Source organism: Coregonus lavaretus (genome assembly GCF_964263955.1).
Source record: "Coregonus lavaretus genome assembly, chromosome: 38".
Lineage (NCBI taxonomy): Eukaryota > Metazoa > Chordata > Actinopteri > Salmoniformes > Salmonidae > Coregonus > Coregonus lavaretus.
Window position 1 is genome coordinate 5,235,774 of NC_140025.1, and position 15,787 is coordinate 5,251,560.

Below are 15,787 nucleotides of genomic sequence, written 5' to 3' on the forward strand. Positions count from 1 at the left end.
AAACTAAAGAGGAGCTAGGACACGTTCACAATCACATGGCCTGTGTGTGTGTGTGGTTACCGCGGGGGATCTGGCAGACCCACTCCAGCCTAGCGTCACAGTGGAAGGGGGTGGCGTAGAACGGCAGAGGAGGGAATTCATGCATCAGGAAGACAAATAAACTCCTAAAGGTTCCTTTCAGTGTCTGGTTAAAGAGAGAGAGAAAGATACATTTGTTTCAAGACGACAAGCCATGATACATACTGGTATTTCAACATCGACATGAGATATGACATTACAACTGTAGACAGATATTCATCGCAAAAATGTTTCTGTACCCTTGGCGGAGTGGTCTTTATAGATAGTAAAACTCCTAGACCTGATGATAATGCCTGACTGATTGTAATGATAGTGCAAGAGACGTAGCCACTTCACAGGTAGGGAGAGGGAGCTCTATAATGGAGCATGTGATGTAGGAAGAAGCTGACATGACCACAGAATGTGGACATCTCCCATGACCAGCAGCTGTTATGCTGTGTTAAGGCTTTATTCCACCATCTGAACCAACCCACCTTAAAGGCTGTGCAGCCCCGGTTGTACTCATCATCCTCATGGAACTCTTGGGGGAAAATGGCCATGGACACCTTTGGATGAATCACAACATAAATATTATCATTATAGTATCTCTATGGGAGTTACACACAGAGGTATGATGTTTTTTCCTCTACTCACAGGCCTGTTGTCGCTCCACTCCCAGGAACCAGCAGCTGGGTTTCTCCTGTTCAGCCCCACCCAGAAGAACCGGTCATCACTGAGACAGACAGGACACAAACACTGTTAACAAACATAATTCTCACATATATATTTCTATTTTTTAAATCGGCTCAATGGCAGTGTTTAAACAATCTACCAGTGTCTTAAGTATCCTGTTGCTAGTGAATGCACCTTCCCCCTGCAGAACAGGATGTGTCCTGGTGTGAACCATACTTTTTACTATTGACAGGAATCAGCTCACTTTAGCATACAGATGATGATCCTGTGTGAATTTGAAAACACAGATGTGTGTGGTAACTGTGGTGGGTGTTTGTGCCAGTTAGAATGGTGGGATCTAGAGCAGTGTGTAAGCTCTGATATATAAGAGATATGGCAGTGTGGTGTGTATGTGTGCCCTGTATAAAGCAGGCATTAAGTTGCTGTTGTTGGAATGTGGTTATAAACATCATTAGCATTCTTTCGTTGAGGTGGCTAGACCAGTCTGACTCCTGTGTTTGAGTTTGTGTGCTATCGCTGTGTGTGCGTGCGAGTGTATGCGGGAGTACTGTGTGCAGCGTGTGTGTGTGTGCGAGGGCCCCTACCTGATGGAGTCTCTCATAACATTGTGCAGGGCTTTCATCTCCTCTGGGTGGTTGAAGCTGGGTAGATGGGCCCCCAGGGCCTCACAGAACCTCTCTGCCTCCTCCCAGGACCGCTTACGACTCAGCCTCTCCTCGTGGAACACCTGACACAGCATTACCACTGTTACCAAACACACCAACACCCTACAGTAATGTGTTATAACACACTAACATACCGCAATCGTGTCATCATGAGACTTTCATGTGCAAGGATACAGTAACTTAAACCAACAAGGTCACGAAGGCTCAGTGAATGGACACATGCTGCAGAGTGAAGTAAACTGGATCTGCGTCATTCATTTCAAGGACACACACAGGCCTACACACACCTTGTAGCAGTAGGAGATACCAGGCCTGGATGTCCATCCGTCAGGACAGGGGAGGTTAGGGTCGGGCTCAGGGTCTAGGGGCTGTGGTGTAGCAATGTCTCTCTTACAGATGGAGCCAGCTTTAAACATGGTGCAGTTCTTTACCACCCATTTACCCAGAGGCTTGGCTGTGGACATCACTGCACAACCCCCTGCTAGGGCTGAAACACACACACACACACACACACACACACACACACACACACACACACACACACATAAGTAACTCACATACACACATATGTAACACAAGTAAACACACGTAACTCACGCACACCCACCACGTGTTTCTCTCCATTTCTCATCACTGAAACCCCAACAGGGTTAACCCTCACCCAAATACAGAGTACTTCCCAGTCTGGACTAACCTGGTTCAAACCAGCCCCAGTTGGTGTATGTGACGTTGAGTCCCGAGCCTTCCTGAGTGACCCACTGGTACTCCCCTGTAGTCTTTATGTCCTGGAGGCCAGTCCAGAAATACTGGGTCTTTATGTTGATCTCTTCTCCAAGGAGTCTATTGAGAAAGGCCTGCTCAAACCTGTGGAGAACACATTGAAGAAGGATTGAGCCTGCATCGCAAATGGCACCCTATTCTATATATAGTGCACTACTTTTGACCTTACACCTGTACAAGAGGGAACAAGACGATTAGAGCGGCAACATTGAGTGTTGAGAGTTAATGTGGGATGCTGTTGGGTTTTGGCACCCTTCCAAGGCAATTTCACAGAAATACAGCGTTTACGTTCCAGTGACTGGAAAATAAAGAGTTAAAAGGAAGAATGAAAAAGAAAACATGGAATGGCTGTACCTGTTGTTTATGGTGAGGTCACACCTGTCCTTGAACGACACTTCTTTAGGGATGACTTTGTAGCACGAGTTCCCATGTCTCCTCCAGTCCTTTAAGAAGGGGAAGAAATATCAACAAAACCAATAAATGAAATAAATCATAATTGAACTGTTACTCTACAGCTAGACGTCGTTTGTTGTTTGTCCTCAGAAATGAAAACAAAATGAATAAATCAAACAAATGAAATCAATCAAAAGAGCTCAACAAACTCGATAAGGTACAGCTTGTCCTGGGAAGAGGAGGTTGGGGCTGGGGAACAATGCTTACTTTAGGACATCCTGCCGTAGAAGACTCATTCACCTCTCCTTTCTTCTGACACATGAAAGGCAGCTTCTGGTTACAGCTCCCAACGCTCCAGCCATGAGACTGGACAACAGAGGAAGGAGATGAAGGCATGGGTCTAGAGAAACAGTACATAGACTTCCTATAGGGGTTGTAATGCCCAACATTTAAAATGTTGATTTAAGGTCTGCTATGAGTACAATGTCAAGTTAATGCATTAAGTGAGCAATGGGACCTGCTGTCTATTTCTTAGCAAATTGTTAGCCTGTCAAAGCATGTTAATGTTACAACATTTCCAAAAGTAGCCAAGCAAGAATGAACACACACACACAACACACACCTTTCCAGAGTAGAAGACGCAGCCAGAGTCTCCTGAGGGTTGGACAGGCTGAGTCCTGCCCCAGTAGGTGAAGGAGACTGGGGTCTCATCAGCCCAGAGAAGGATGGCTGGGTTCCCTGTCCCCATCAGACCGATCCACACGTCCAACACACCATCTTACAGGAGACCACCACAACATAACACTCCATTTAACTACTGTACAGCAGCTTGATCATTGATTGATTGAGTGATTCTGATGACCGAACATACATAAACAGCCAAAGCCTCTCACAGAAGATAACATAGCATTTCAACTATGTACGCATCTCTGACCAATGGCATGTCTTCCACACACAGCACAACCGAACCGATGTTATCTAACAGTATTCCACTGTAAAATGCTTTAGATGCCTAGTGTAAGCACTAGAATGCCTTACCTTGAGTCATGACTGCTACCTATCACTAGAAGTCTATAGCCATGCCTCAGGGCAAGACAATGCCATACATGATAATTGGGGTTGGTTTCTCTGAGTGTGTAGTGTACCTGCATGGAACTGAGTGCTGATCATCTCCATGCTGTCCAGGCTGTGTAGACTAGCCAGGCCTCCTCCCATGACCTTACAGTACTCCTCGGCCTGAGCAAACCCCTTTGGTTTATCCTTCACCAGCTTGTAACAGAACATGTTCCAAGGGGCCCAGCCTTCGTCACATATGGTGGATTTATACACCAAAGGCTCTGCAGAGACAAAGGAAAACAAGATAAAGAATAGAGAGAGAGAGAGAGAACTAATATTGTGTGAATTAAAAGGATGGCCTGACAATGTAAATAAAACAATTGAGCACTTGGAAGAGCAAAAATATACAGTGCTATGAAAAAGTATTTGCCCCCTTTCTAATTTTCTCTACTTTTGCATATTTGTGATACTGAATGTTATCAGATCTTCAACCAAAACCTAATATTAGATAAAGGGAACATAAGTGAACAAATAACACAACAATTACATATTTATTTCATAAACAAAGTTATGCAACACCCAATTCCCCTGTGTGAAAAAGTAATTGCCCCTTTACACTCAATAACTAGTTGTGCCACCTTTAGCTGCATTGACTCCAACCAAATGCTTCCTGTAGTTGTTGATCAGTCTCCCACGTCGCTGTGGAGGAATTTTGGCCCACTCTTCCATGCAGAACTGCTCGTTTCACGTCCTGCCACAACATCTCAATTGGGATTAGGTCTGGACTTTGACTAGGCCATTCCAAAACTTCAAATTTGTTGCTTTTTAGCTATTTTCATGTAGTCTTGATTGTGTGTTTTGGATCATTGTCTTGCTGCATGACCCAGCTGCGCTTCAGCTTCAGCTCACAGATGGATGGTCTGACATTCTCCTGTAGAATTCTCTGATACAGAGCAGAATTCATGGTTCCTTCTATTATGGCAAGTCGTCCAGGTCCTGAGGCAGCAAAGCATCCCCAAACTATTACACCACCACCAACATGCTTGACCTTTGGTATGATGTTCTTACTGTGGAATGCAGTGTTTGGTTTTCGCCAGGCATAATGGGACCCATCTCGTCCAAAAAGTTGACTCAAGTTTGCCAAAAAGCACCTGGATGATCATCAAGACTCTTGGAAGAACCGTCTATGGACAGATGATTCAAAAGTATAACTTTTTGGACGACATGGTTCCAGTAATGCTTGGCGAAAACCAAACTCTGCATTCCACAGTAAGAACATCATACCAAAGGTCATTGCAGCTAAAGGTGGCACAACCAGTTATTGAGTGTAAGGGGGCAATTACTTTTTCACACAGGGGAATTGGGTGTTGCATAACTTTGTTTATGAAATAAATATGTAATTATTGTGTTATTTGTTCACTTATGTTCCCTTTATCTAATATTAGGTTTTGGTTGAAGATCTGATAACATTCAGTATCACAAATATGCAAAAGTAGAGACAATTAGAAAGGGGGCAAATACTTTTTCATAGCACTGTAGTAGTTGAGATGCAAAGCTTGGATGGCCTTAAAATTTTAAGTGCTTCAGCACCTTGGAAAAGCGTTCCATAAATCCCTTTAGCAGGGGACATAAATACAGTATATCTAATTGGAGGATAAACGAGTAAGACCTTCCCTATTAATGTGATCAACTGGTCAACTCCTACCTGTTGTTTCTGACTGGGTGACGTTGACGTTTTTCTTGCAGATGTAGGGAAGCTTTTTATCGCAGATCTCACTCTCGTAGTAGTTTTTCGAATTCATCAATCCACAGTCTGACTCCCTTAGGATCGAATTGTTCAGCATCCCTACACAAACACACAATCTTAGTTTAGCTTTCCTACGGAACCAGAAAATCAGTAGTTATTTCTGTTTGTTTATCAAAAGTTATCAGGCTTACTCATTGATCCTGCTTTGTAGTACACCCCTTGGTACTGACGGTTAACAAAAACACAACCCAGAGAGGTCAAAGGGCTCTAAGTAAGGACAGTGACGTCATCACCACTCTGACACAGCAGTCCAGTCCAAATCTGTGTCCCAAATGGCAGCCTATTCCCTATACAGTGCACTACTTTTGACCAGGCCACATGCTAATGGTTATATACAGAGGCCCATTCAGGCCGGTTGACTTGTTATTCAAGCTCGTTCACAACAATCCTCAAGCACACACACACTGCCTGGCCCTGTGCAGTGCTGCGTCCAGTCCAGTAAGTCACAATGACCCTGCTTGCCTGCTCACAACACAACACTGGCCTCTTTGTTTCCCTGGTGGTATTGTGGCACAGGCTGGAGAATGAGATGGGTACCAGGCAGTAGGGTGGTATGGCTGTGGCATACCTGTACCAACCAATGCGTGTACTATACAGTATTTGTGCTATGGCTATATCATTGTACTATAGATAGTTGTAACCTAGTTGTGACATTGCTATAACCATATATGTACCATAGTTGTTACAAAGTTGTACCACATTTGTACTAAGTACCATGCTAAAGCAGTGTGTCTGTGTGTGTTGTGTCGTGTCCTCACCGTTGTCCCAGCGCAGGTTGTTGAGGGGTGAGCCGTCTGACCACTGCCAGCCCTGAGACGTGTCCAGCTGGTGAAGGCCAATCCACATCCTGTCTGGCCTGCTGTCATGGGCCACGTCCACTTCAGTCCACACAGAACAGAGACCAGACCAGATTAGACAAGCTAAATCGAGCTACAAAGTAAATGACAGAATATTCCTTTTTATTGCCCTTGCGAGCCTATGTCATATTGGCAACTAGTCAATAAAAAATGGCTATGTTTTGTTCCCCTCTTAACAGTCAGTGAAATAGGTTCCCTGTGTCTTCTAAACTGTGATGATAATAGAGTAATAATGATGGATGGTAATGGTTATGAACAATAACAGTTGTGTCTGCTGTGCAGTGTCTCTAGTCTAAAAGCTTCCTTGTATAAATCTCACTCTCTGTAATACAATGAGATCAAATGAGATATGCAAAGTGCACCATCCTACAGTGAACACAAAGTTCCTTTCCTGTGTGTTGGTGCGCTCAAGCCGCAGCTGCTGCTAAAACTGAAGTGAAAGTATGAAAACTGACAATGACACGTAAAATGTATGTATTTTTCTTTCTAAACTATGGAGAGGGACATTCCAGTGTGTCTAATCCTGAAAGTACAGGCACAAATACTACACTATAAACTCCAATACTCCAATACTATTTTTGTGCCAAGTAGTTCCAAGTATTGTAGTCCCAAGTACTTTAGTCCCAAGTACTTCCAAGTAAGTAGTATGTGCCAAGTAGTTCCAAGTATTGCATCTTTGCAGTACATGATTAATCTTACTGTTCCTGTAATGCATGTTTGGGAGGTTGGTTTTGTTTGAATGCGTCCATAGATAGCCACTATAGTGGAAGGCAGTCTTACAGATGGGGAAGGCTTGGTCCTCTGAGCTGGACACGCTGAGCAGGTCGGCTCCCTGGCTGCGACACGAGTCCAGTGCTTCCTGCCATGTCACCGCGACCTGGGATATATACTCATAACAGGGTCCCCCCTCAGGGCCATCAAACAGGGCCTTGCAGCCTTCCTCTGTGAGAGAGATTAGATATGGGATTCAGCATGGAGGTAGGATGCGTGTGTGTGTGGGGGGGGGGGTGGGTGGGGGGGGGGGGGGGGTTATGCGTAACCAGCAGTACTTGTATTGCTAAAGCATTTCTCAACTAGCCCCGAACAGACAAATTTATCGTTCTATATTTCAGAGAAAATTATCGTCGAACATATGCCAAATAAAAACAGTGTCTGAGCTCCATACATGTTTTTTTAAACTAAGTCAGTAGCCCCTACACAGCCTGGAAAATATCACATCAAACATGCCAAAGTGAAGGAGCAAAGGACTTTGTGGGTTCAGAGCAGTCTCGCGTAGCCAGACTGAAGCATTCAAAGATTGTGGAAGCAAGGCGTCTGACTTGAGAGACTAGGTTCAGAGTGTAGTTGGGATCAAGTTAATTTAATTCCAGTCAATTCCGTAAAACTATTTGCACTCCTATGGACAAATTCCACATCCTTAATTCAACTGACGGGAACTGAAATAGAATTGAGCCCAATCTTGATGCAATGATCTTTCTACTTCCTTCTCTTAAAGGAAAACTCCACCCAGACCAGTAGAGTACTTAAAGGAAAACTCACCCAAAAACTACATTTTGGTATTTGTTTCATTAGTCCGTTGTTGATCAAATCCAAAAATGTTTTGCATGTCAGCAATAATTTTTCATATTTTAAAAATTACATATCATGAAAACTTGATTGCTGACATGCAAAACATTTTGGGATTAAATCAACAACAGACTAATGAAACAAATACCAAAAGACAGTTTTCCTTTAAGTACTCTACTAGTACTAGTTCCAGTAATCATTATATGTGAAGGGAAACGGTACAAGAAGACTAATAGTAGATTCATTCCAGAATCATGATTTGTATCTATAATAAAAATAAGAAAACGTGCCATATTTTAGACAATATCCCATCTTTTTGTCAGTGTCATAGTCAGAGGTTGTGGAACACCAGTAAAGTTCAGATGATTGGTCGTCGGGGAGACACTCGTGGTACCAGCTGCCGTTGTAGTGGAAGGGAAACACACAGGGCTCCCCGGTCGAGGTCCCATTGGTGGTGTGGACAACTATAGGTAGAGGAGAGAAAGAATTAGAATTAATCCCATGACACCCATTTCAAATTAGTTTATTAGGAATATTGGAGTTAGTATTCAATCTGGACACATCTAAAGATATGACCTCGCACAGTTTGACTGTCAACTCAACTGGATTTAGGAACTGTACACAGAACACATTCATTGAATACCAAAGCTGCTGCTTTCAATGGAGAGAGAGAGAGCTTAGATAATGTGAAACAGTATCATTTAGCACAAGGCTACTGGCAAACAACTGGCATACAGTGCCATTGATATGATTTCAAATGGAACAGGGTCAAGGGTATTTGATGTAATGCACAGGGGGTGACAATTGGGTATGGCACAGTATGGCAGTCACCATACCCTAGTTCAACACCAACTATTTAAAATAGGCTACTAAAATCATTCCAATCCAGAATTAAAAGGCAAATGCAGTTTAGCGATATTAGCGGGCTAGCTTTAGAAATATGTGGACAGCTCTGGGGCAGGCTGTTTATTGGTAGTAGAGAGCATGTTTTAGGATGCCTCGGCGCGGGAGAGAAGGCTGCAGTGACTGATGTTTGACTTGACAGGAAACTAAACTAGAGTTGTTATTCCCGGTGGAGAGCTAGTGTGTAGCAGCTAACTGCTGTATGACATGTGTTTGTAGAATGTTAAGTCCCCTATCGACTGAAGCTACAGCAGCCAAGGTGATTATGGCTGGAGTCAATTAAGCTTGTTTTTGCTGTTCTCCTAATTGCATTTTAAGAGTTGTTAAATTGTGTAGAAATGCAGCAAATGAGCTTAAACTTAATAAAAAATAACTTAGTTGAAATGATGCCCCTGTGCAAGCGTGATGTAGTTAAGTGAAAATGAAAGTAAGTGTGTCCATACTGGCCTTGTTAACAACAACAGTTACAAGGAAGGCCATGCTAATTCTGGTTGGAAGGATTCCCCTTCAACTCCAAACGGAACTGATAAAACATGTGGCTGCCAAGCAGAGCTCTGTACAGTGCACCTCACATTAGCATACAACAGACCATGCCAAATATATTGTCTCCAAGTGATACAGGATGTTGTTCATAAAGATATCAATGGGAGTGTATAGGTATATCAAAGTTCAATGCATTCTTGTAAAATGTGGCTAGAGGTTTTATACATGTAAATAAGCATAGATAGGCCTACATGAGATGGGAAAAACTAAGTTTATTCTGTTCTATTCTATTCCATTAGGAGAATAAGCCGCTCAGAGGACAGAACACACTCACTGCGCATCGGCCGCTGGCAGATATTATCGGTCGACCCATCCCTCCTCCAGGCGTCTGAGGAGTCGCGCTTGGCACTGACCAGCCCCTCGGTCACCGTGAGGCCCATCTGGTACGATGTATAGACGGCCCCATCCAGGCAGCGCCACCCCAGCATGGTGTCCTTCATGGAGCCACAGCTGAACAGAGACAGGGCCTTGGTCTTCTCCTCCAGACCCAAGCACTGGGACGTGCCCACGTGGAAGAGACGGTGGCTGGAACCCCACTTCCACTGGGACCCCCTGGAGCCGTCACACTCCCCCAGGGTCACGTTGAACCCGAACCCTCCAGACTTAGCCCCTGCTATCCTGGAAACTCCAGTCCCAGACGTGGACATAGCTACCAGGCACTTCCCTGTGCTCACATGCTGGATGGTGAAGGTGTCGTTACCTGGAAATGATCATGAACATATTACAAGTAAATATGGTGATATTATAGTGATAATAAAGTGTTAGTAAATATAGTGACATCACTACAACGATATAAGTTCATTCAACACAATATTTTGTATATGTTTACAATATATTTGGTATCACTTTTCATTAGAATGTTTGGTAGATATCTACAACGTCCCATCTAAATGTCAGTTTAGCTGCTGGTTATCTTTGCCTAAATAGTTCAGCTTGTCATGGAGGCAGGGGACCAAGACTACATTTCAAGGCAATCAACAACAATCAGATAAGCAAAAAACTGTCTCTAGAAACGCCAGGGGTCTTTTGGGCCTGTGCTTATCATGGTCGCCAACACTGATTGCTGATAATGTAATCGTAAATGTAAAACCATAAATGTGTACTGTACTGTACATGTGTACTCTATAATAGGATAGCAGTTGAACTCAGAAACATAACAGACTGCATCTCTGAGTTCAAGCTATTTATAGGCTGGTACAGCAACATTGTGTATGTCTAATTAGGTGGCCTACACTCATTACAGAGGCTAACCGAGAGAGAGAGAGAGAGAACAGTACTTGACCATGGGGATATGATCATGCAAACTGTTTTTACAGTTATACCAACATTCTGCAACATTTGGATCACTTCAACAGCGTGCAACCTTGCAGCAATGACTTTGCAACATTGTACCAACAGACTCAATAGGGCTGCACATTTTATGCGCGAGAGGAGTTTCAAGAGGTCATTATTTTAATTCTGATGGATATACTTTATAATGGGCATTACACATTTTGAAAGCAGATGAGGAATTTGATGGGCCATAAACTAAATTAAACCAAAGTCCACATGTGGTTTAAAAAACGAGTTTATTATACGTCAAACGTTTGTTAGTTCCTGCTTTTCAAATTGAACAAAGGGGCTTGACGTCCCATTATTGAACCTAACCCCCATTCAAAACAATAATAGGCTACCACGGACTGTCTAAGTAGCAGTAGAGCCTAAGGAAACGCGATAATCTTTCAACGAGTACAGCCAGTTATGGAAATGGAAAGCACCTTACTTACCGGAATATGTAGTTGATGCGCAACTTCCAAAACAAATAGTTTTATCCCAAACGAATAAGAAAACACATAGGTAAACTGTCGCTTGGAGTGGAATTTTCTTCATGATTATAATACCACGGCTTCTCTATTCGGATTCATACGTTTCCAGTAGCCTACAGTTTGCGCAAACCCAATTCTGCGTTTCAGAGTAGCAGTAGCCTACTTTCACTTTCAGCTGACTATGACTAACCTCAAGTTCCTTCCCTAGGCTGTATTCCCCCATGGAAGATTGCTAGCTTGTGATTCGCCAACAGCCGACAACGCATCACAGACCACTCCCAGTCCGAGAACTGAAAATGACAACTTTATTTATGTTATTTTGCAATATAATACACAATTCACATTACATATGCTGAGTCATCGACAAAATACACTGATAAATAAATACAAGTATGTTGATGTTGCGTCTCCAACTAGCATAAGCCACTGTCAATTCTCTCAAAGACAAGAAAATAAGAGCAGCAGTGAAACATCATGCAGTGAATCATCTCAACCATCTCAGCCAACAACAACAGTCAGGCCAGTCAGTCGAGGCCACTTCCAGACAAAGGATCCCTCCCAAATGGTACCATATTCCCAATGTAGTGCACTACTTTTGACCAGAGCCCTATGGGCCCTCTTCAAAAGTAGTGTACTAAATAGGGAATATTATGCCATTTGGGACGTATTGAGAGACCCACGAGTAAACAGTCCATCCTACTCAGTCTCCCTCATCCACATGATGTCACCCCTGCCCTAGTCCCACTCAGAGCATCTCAATGCAAATGACTAATTTCAAAGGAAACATGGTAAGAATTAACAAGATATAGACCATATTTGGATATCACCCCCACAGTGCACTGCAGACCATCTCAATGCAGATGACACATTTACAAGCAAACGTTGTATAGCAAGACACAATTAAGATACAACTTGGATACAGCTTAATTTTATTTACACGAAGGCAAATATTATTTGTTATGAACATTATCAATACAAAATATCAAGAGACAGTAAACATTTTCAAGCATCTGTGATATCCTCTTGCATGTATTTCTTTCCACACAATAGAAAAAACTACAACAACATATTTCATATCTAATAACTCTGTGTACCCAATATACAAAAACTACAACAGGTAACACAGCAAATACTGTACCTCATTAAAAACAACCAACACATAAGTCTACTCAGAATACTTAATTAATTCTCAAAGAGCTACCATTTACATAACAGTACTTTGTTACATCATTTTTGTTTCATCAATAAAAGTTTCTTTACTCCTACATTTTGACAGATTTGTGGACCAAATTTTTCTCGTAATGATAAATAATAAAACATAAATAAATGCCTGCATTTTTCTCTTGAATTTTCTTCCCTTCCTCTTATGAATATCATGTTTGTACTTATAGGCTACTTAAAAAATACTGTGAGGGTGTGAGTGTGTGTTCTGTGCGTAGGAAAATACACAATACGAACACACATAAATAAACATACAAAAAAAAAACATTAAAAAAACATACATCATAATCTTTCCGTATTGCATTGATGGAGTTTGGTGCAATAAAGTGCTAACAAAGAAACACTGTCCTTTAATGACACTATAGATTTAAAAAACATAACTGGAATTGATTTGGGGTCTTATTTTCTTATTTCTGTTCATAAAGAAAATACATATAAGATGACTTCAGAATGTATTGCAAAAGTATGACTTTGTCTTTGCTGTAAACAACTGAATCACGCCCATTGTTATTTTAAACAATAATTAAATAGTTTTGGTCCTGTAGAAGGCATTACAGAAAACTAGTCTTCACTGCGTGAAAGACTTGTACTCACAAATACAGTTGGTACCAGCATTAGTGGGAGCAGTTGGCATTGTACCGCAATAACAAAACAACAACCTTGCAGTGCAAAGAATATCTATCGATTTTCAAATGCATACATTAGAATGTCAGCCCCTTTCAAAGCACTTGGGATAACAGCTCTAATCCTTTGTAGACAAAACTTACCAAGGTGCACTCCCTCACTCTCAGCCACATGATTGGTCCCTGATTCATCAACTACTTGTATAAAGCACAGGAGGTTGGTGGCACCTTAATTGGGGAGAACGGGCTCGTGGTAATGACTGGAGTTGAATGGTATCAAATACATTAAACACATGGTTTCCAGGTGTTTGATGCCATTCCATTTGCTCCATTCCTGCCATTATTATGAGTCATTCTCCCCTCAACAGCCTCCTGTGGTATAAAGTGGATAAAGCTCATTGGGCTCTCACCTCCTTTTCTAAGTTCCCTTGCTGTGGTCCATGTCAGACCCCACAGAGACGTACCATTCTTCACAGTCATACAGAGAGTTCGGCCCATTCCCATGCTTTAACCAACTTTAGAGAACACCACCATTTTGCAGTCCTATTGTGCATCTGAAAAGGCACCTTATTCCCTATATAGTGCACTACTTTTGACCAGACTCCGATGGAAACACTCTCACCACAGATCTGGAAGCTCACTATATAGGGGATAGAGTGCCATTTCGGACACCACCCTATTCTCCTGAGTGAGCTTCCAGATCTGTGATGAGAACGTTTCCATCGGAGTCTGTGGCCTGGGAACTAGTATGTCTGTAGTAGGCGTTTCCCAGGGACGGTAGTCTGCGGAAGCGTGTCCTGTTCCTCTTGTAGACAAGCCAGAGCACCGCCACCAGCACGGCGAAGATCAGCATGGCCACCAGGACCGCGGCTGGGATGATACCGTGGTGCAACCCTGGGAGAGACACAGAGGGGTGAGTTTACATTTACATTATTTAGCAGACACTCTTATCCAGAGCGACTTACAGTTAGTGCATACATTATTCTTTTTCATACTGGCCCCCCGTGGGAATCGAACCCACAACCCTGGCGTTGCAAACGCCATGCTCTACCAACTGAGCTACCTCCCTGCCGGCCATTCCCTCCCCTACCCTGGACAACGCTGGGCCAATTGTGCGCCGCCCCATTGGTCTCCCGGTTGCAGCCGGCTACAGCAGAGCCTGGATTCGAACCAGGATCTCTAGTGGCACAGCTAGCACTGCGATGCAGTGCCTTAGACCACTGCGCCACTCGGGAAGTTTACTGGACACTGGAGGCTCTGTTAGTCATGGAGGCTGCTCCCAAGATACCTTTTTGTTGCCAAATTATGAGAATGTAAATGAGAAAAACCGCATAACTGTCGATAGCCTCAATTATATACATACCATTTAGTGGCTCCACTTCTACCTCAGGGATCGTATCTGCAAAGAAGACGATCTGTTTAACTTGACTGATCTATAGATGTGTGTGTGTGCGTGCATTGTGTAGAACAAAGTGAATCCATTCTCTCCTTTCCTGTCCTCATTCCATATTTCACGAGTAAGACATAGGTGGAATATATACAGTGGGGAGAACAAGTATTTGCACTGCCGATTTTGCAGGTTTTCCTACTTACAAAGCAGGTAGAGGTCTGTAATTTTTATCATACGTACACTTCAACTGTGAGAGACTGAATCTAAAACAAAAATCCAGAAAATCACATTGTATGATTTTTAAGTAATTAATTTGCATTTTATTGCATGACATAAGTATTTGATCACCTACCAACCAGTAAGAATTCCGGCTCTCACAGACCTGTTAGTTTTTCTTTAAGAAGCCCTCCTGTTCTCCACTCATTACCTGTATTAACTGCACCTGTTTGAACTCGTTACCTGTATAAAAGACACCTGTCCACACACTCAATCAAACAGACTCCAACCTCTCCACAATGGCCAAGACCAGAGAGCTGTGTAATGACATCAGAGATACAATTGTAGACCTGCACAAGGCTAGGATGGGCTACAGGACAATAGGCAAGCAGCTTGGTGAGAAGGCAACAACTGTTGGCGCAATTATTAGAAAATGGAAGAAGTTCAAGATGACGGTCAATCACCCTCGGTCTGGGGCTCCACGCAAGATCTCACCTCGTGGGGCATCAATGATGATGAGGAACTACACGGCAGGACCTGGTCAATGACCTGAAGAGAGCTGGGACCACAGTCTCAAAGAAAACCATTAGTAACACACTACGCCGTCATGGATTAAAATCCTGCAGCGCACGCAAGGTCCCCCTGCTCAAGCCAGCGCATGTCCAGGCCTGTCTGAAGTTTGCCAATGACCATCTGGATGATCCAGAGGAGGAATGGGAGAAGGCCATGTGGTCTGTTGAGACAAAAATATAGCTTTTTGGTCTAAACTCCACTCGCCGTGTTTGGAGGAAGAAGAAGGATGAGTACAACCCCAAGAACACCATCCCAACCGTGAAGCATGGAGGTGGAAACATCATTCTTTGGGGATGCTTTTCTGCAAAGGGGTCAGGACGACTGCACCGTATTGAGGGGAGGATGGATGGGGCCATGTATCGCGAGATCTTGGCCAATAATCTCCTTCCCTCAGTAAGAGCATTGAAGATGGGTCGTGGCTGGGTCTTCCAGCATGACAACGACCCGAAACACACAGCCAGGGCAACTAAGGAGTGGCTCCGTAAGAAGCATCTCAAGGTCCTGGAGTGGCCTAGCCAGTCTCCAGACCTGAACCCAATAGAACATCTTTGGAGGGAGCTGAAAGTCCGTATTGCCCAGCGACAGCCCCGAAACCTGAAGGATCTGGAGAAGGTCTGTATGGAGGAGTGGGCCAAAATC

At 43.2% G+C, this 15,787-nt stretch overlaps 1 protein-coding gene across 1 annotated transcript in view; it reads right to left on the reverse strand.

The window, feature by feature from the left end:
* The window catches only part of LOC311112486 (lymphocyte antigen 75-like), a gene marked incomplete at its 5' end in the record, with an annotated part of 61,214 nt that overhangs the window by 23,604 nt on the left and 21,823 nt on the right, over window positions 1–15,787 (reverse strand). Inside the window, 17 exons of the mRNA XM_084155621.1 lie at window positions 61–184; window positions 552–623; window positions 712–790; window positions 1,335–1,477; window positions 1,703–1,902; window positions 2,110–2,279; window positions 2,550–2,638; window positions 2,856–2,954; window positions 3,211–3,365; window positions 3,734–3,925; window positions 5,350–5,490; window positions 6,210–6,329; window positions 7,089–7,250; window positions 8,165–8,338; window positions 9,595–10,020; window positions 11,087–11,210; window positions 13,664–13,863. Of these exons, the coding sequence (XP_084011747.1) occupies window positions 61–184; window positions 552–623; window positions 712–790; window positions 1,335–1,477; window positions 1,703–1,902; window positions 2,110–2,279; window positions 2,550–2,638; window positions 2,856–2,954; window positions 3,211–3,365; window positions 3,734–3,925; window positions 5,350–5,490; window positions 6,210–6,329; window positions 7,089–7,250; window positions 8,165–8,338; window positions 9,595–10,020; window positions 11,087–11,210; window positions 13,664–13,863 (2,670 nt within the window). The remainder of the gene's footprint in view (window positions 1–60; window positions 185–551; window positions 624–711; window positions 791–1,334; window positions 1,478–1,702; window positions 1,903–2,109; window positions 2,280–2,549; window positions 2,639–2,855; window positions 2,955–3,210; window positions 3,366–3,733; window positions 3,926–5,349; window positions 5,491–6,209; window positions 6,330–7,088; window positions 7,251–8,164; window positions 8,339–9,594; window positions 10,021–11,086; window positions 11,211–13,663; window positions 13,864–15,787) is intronic.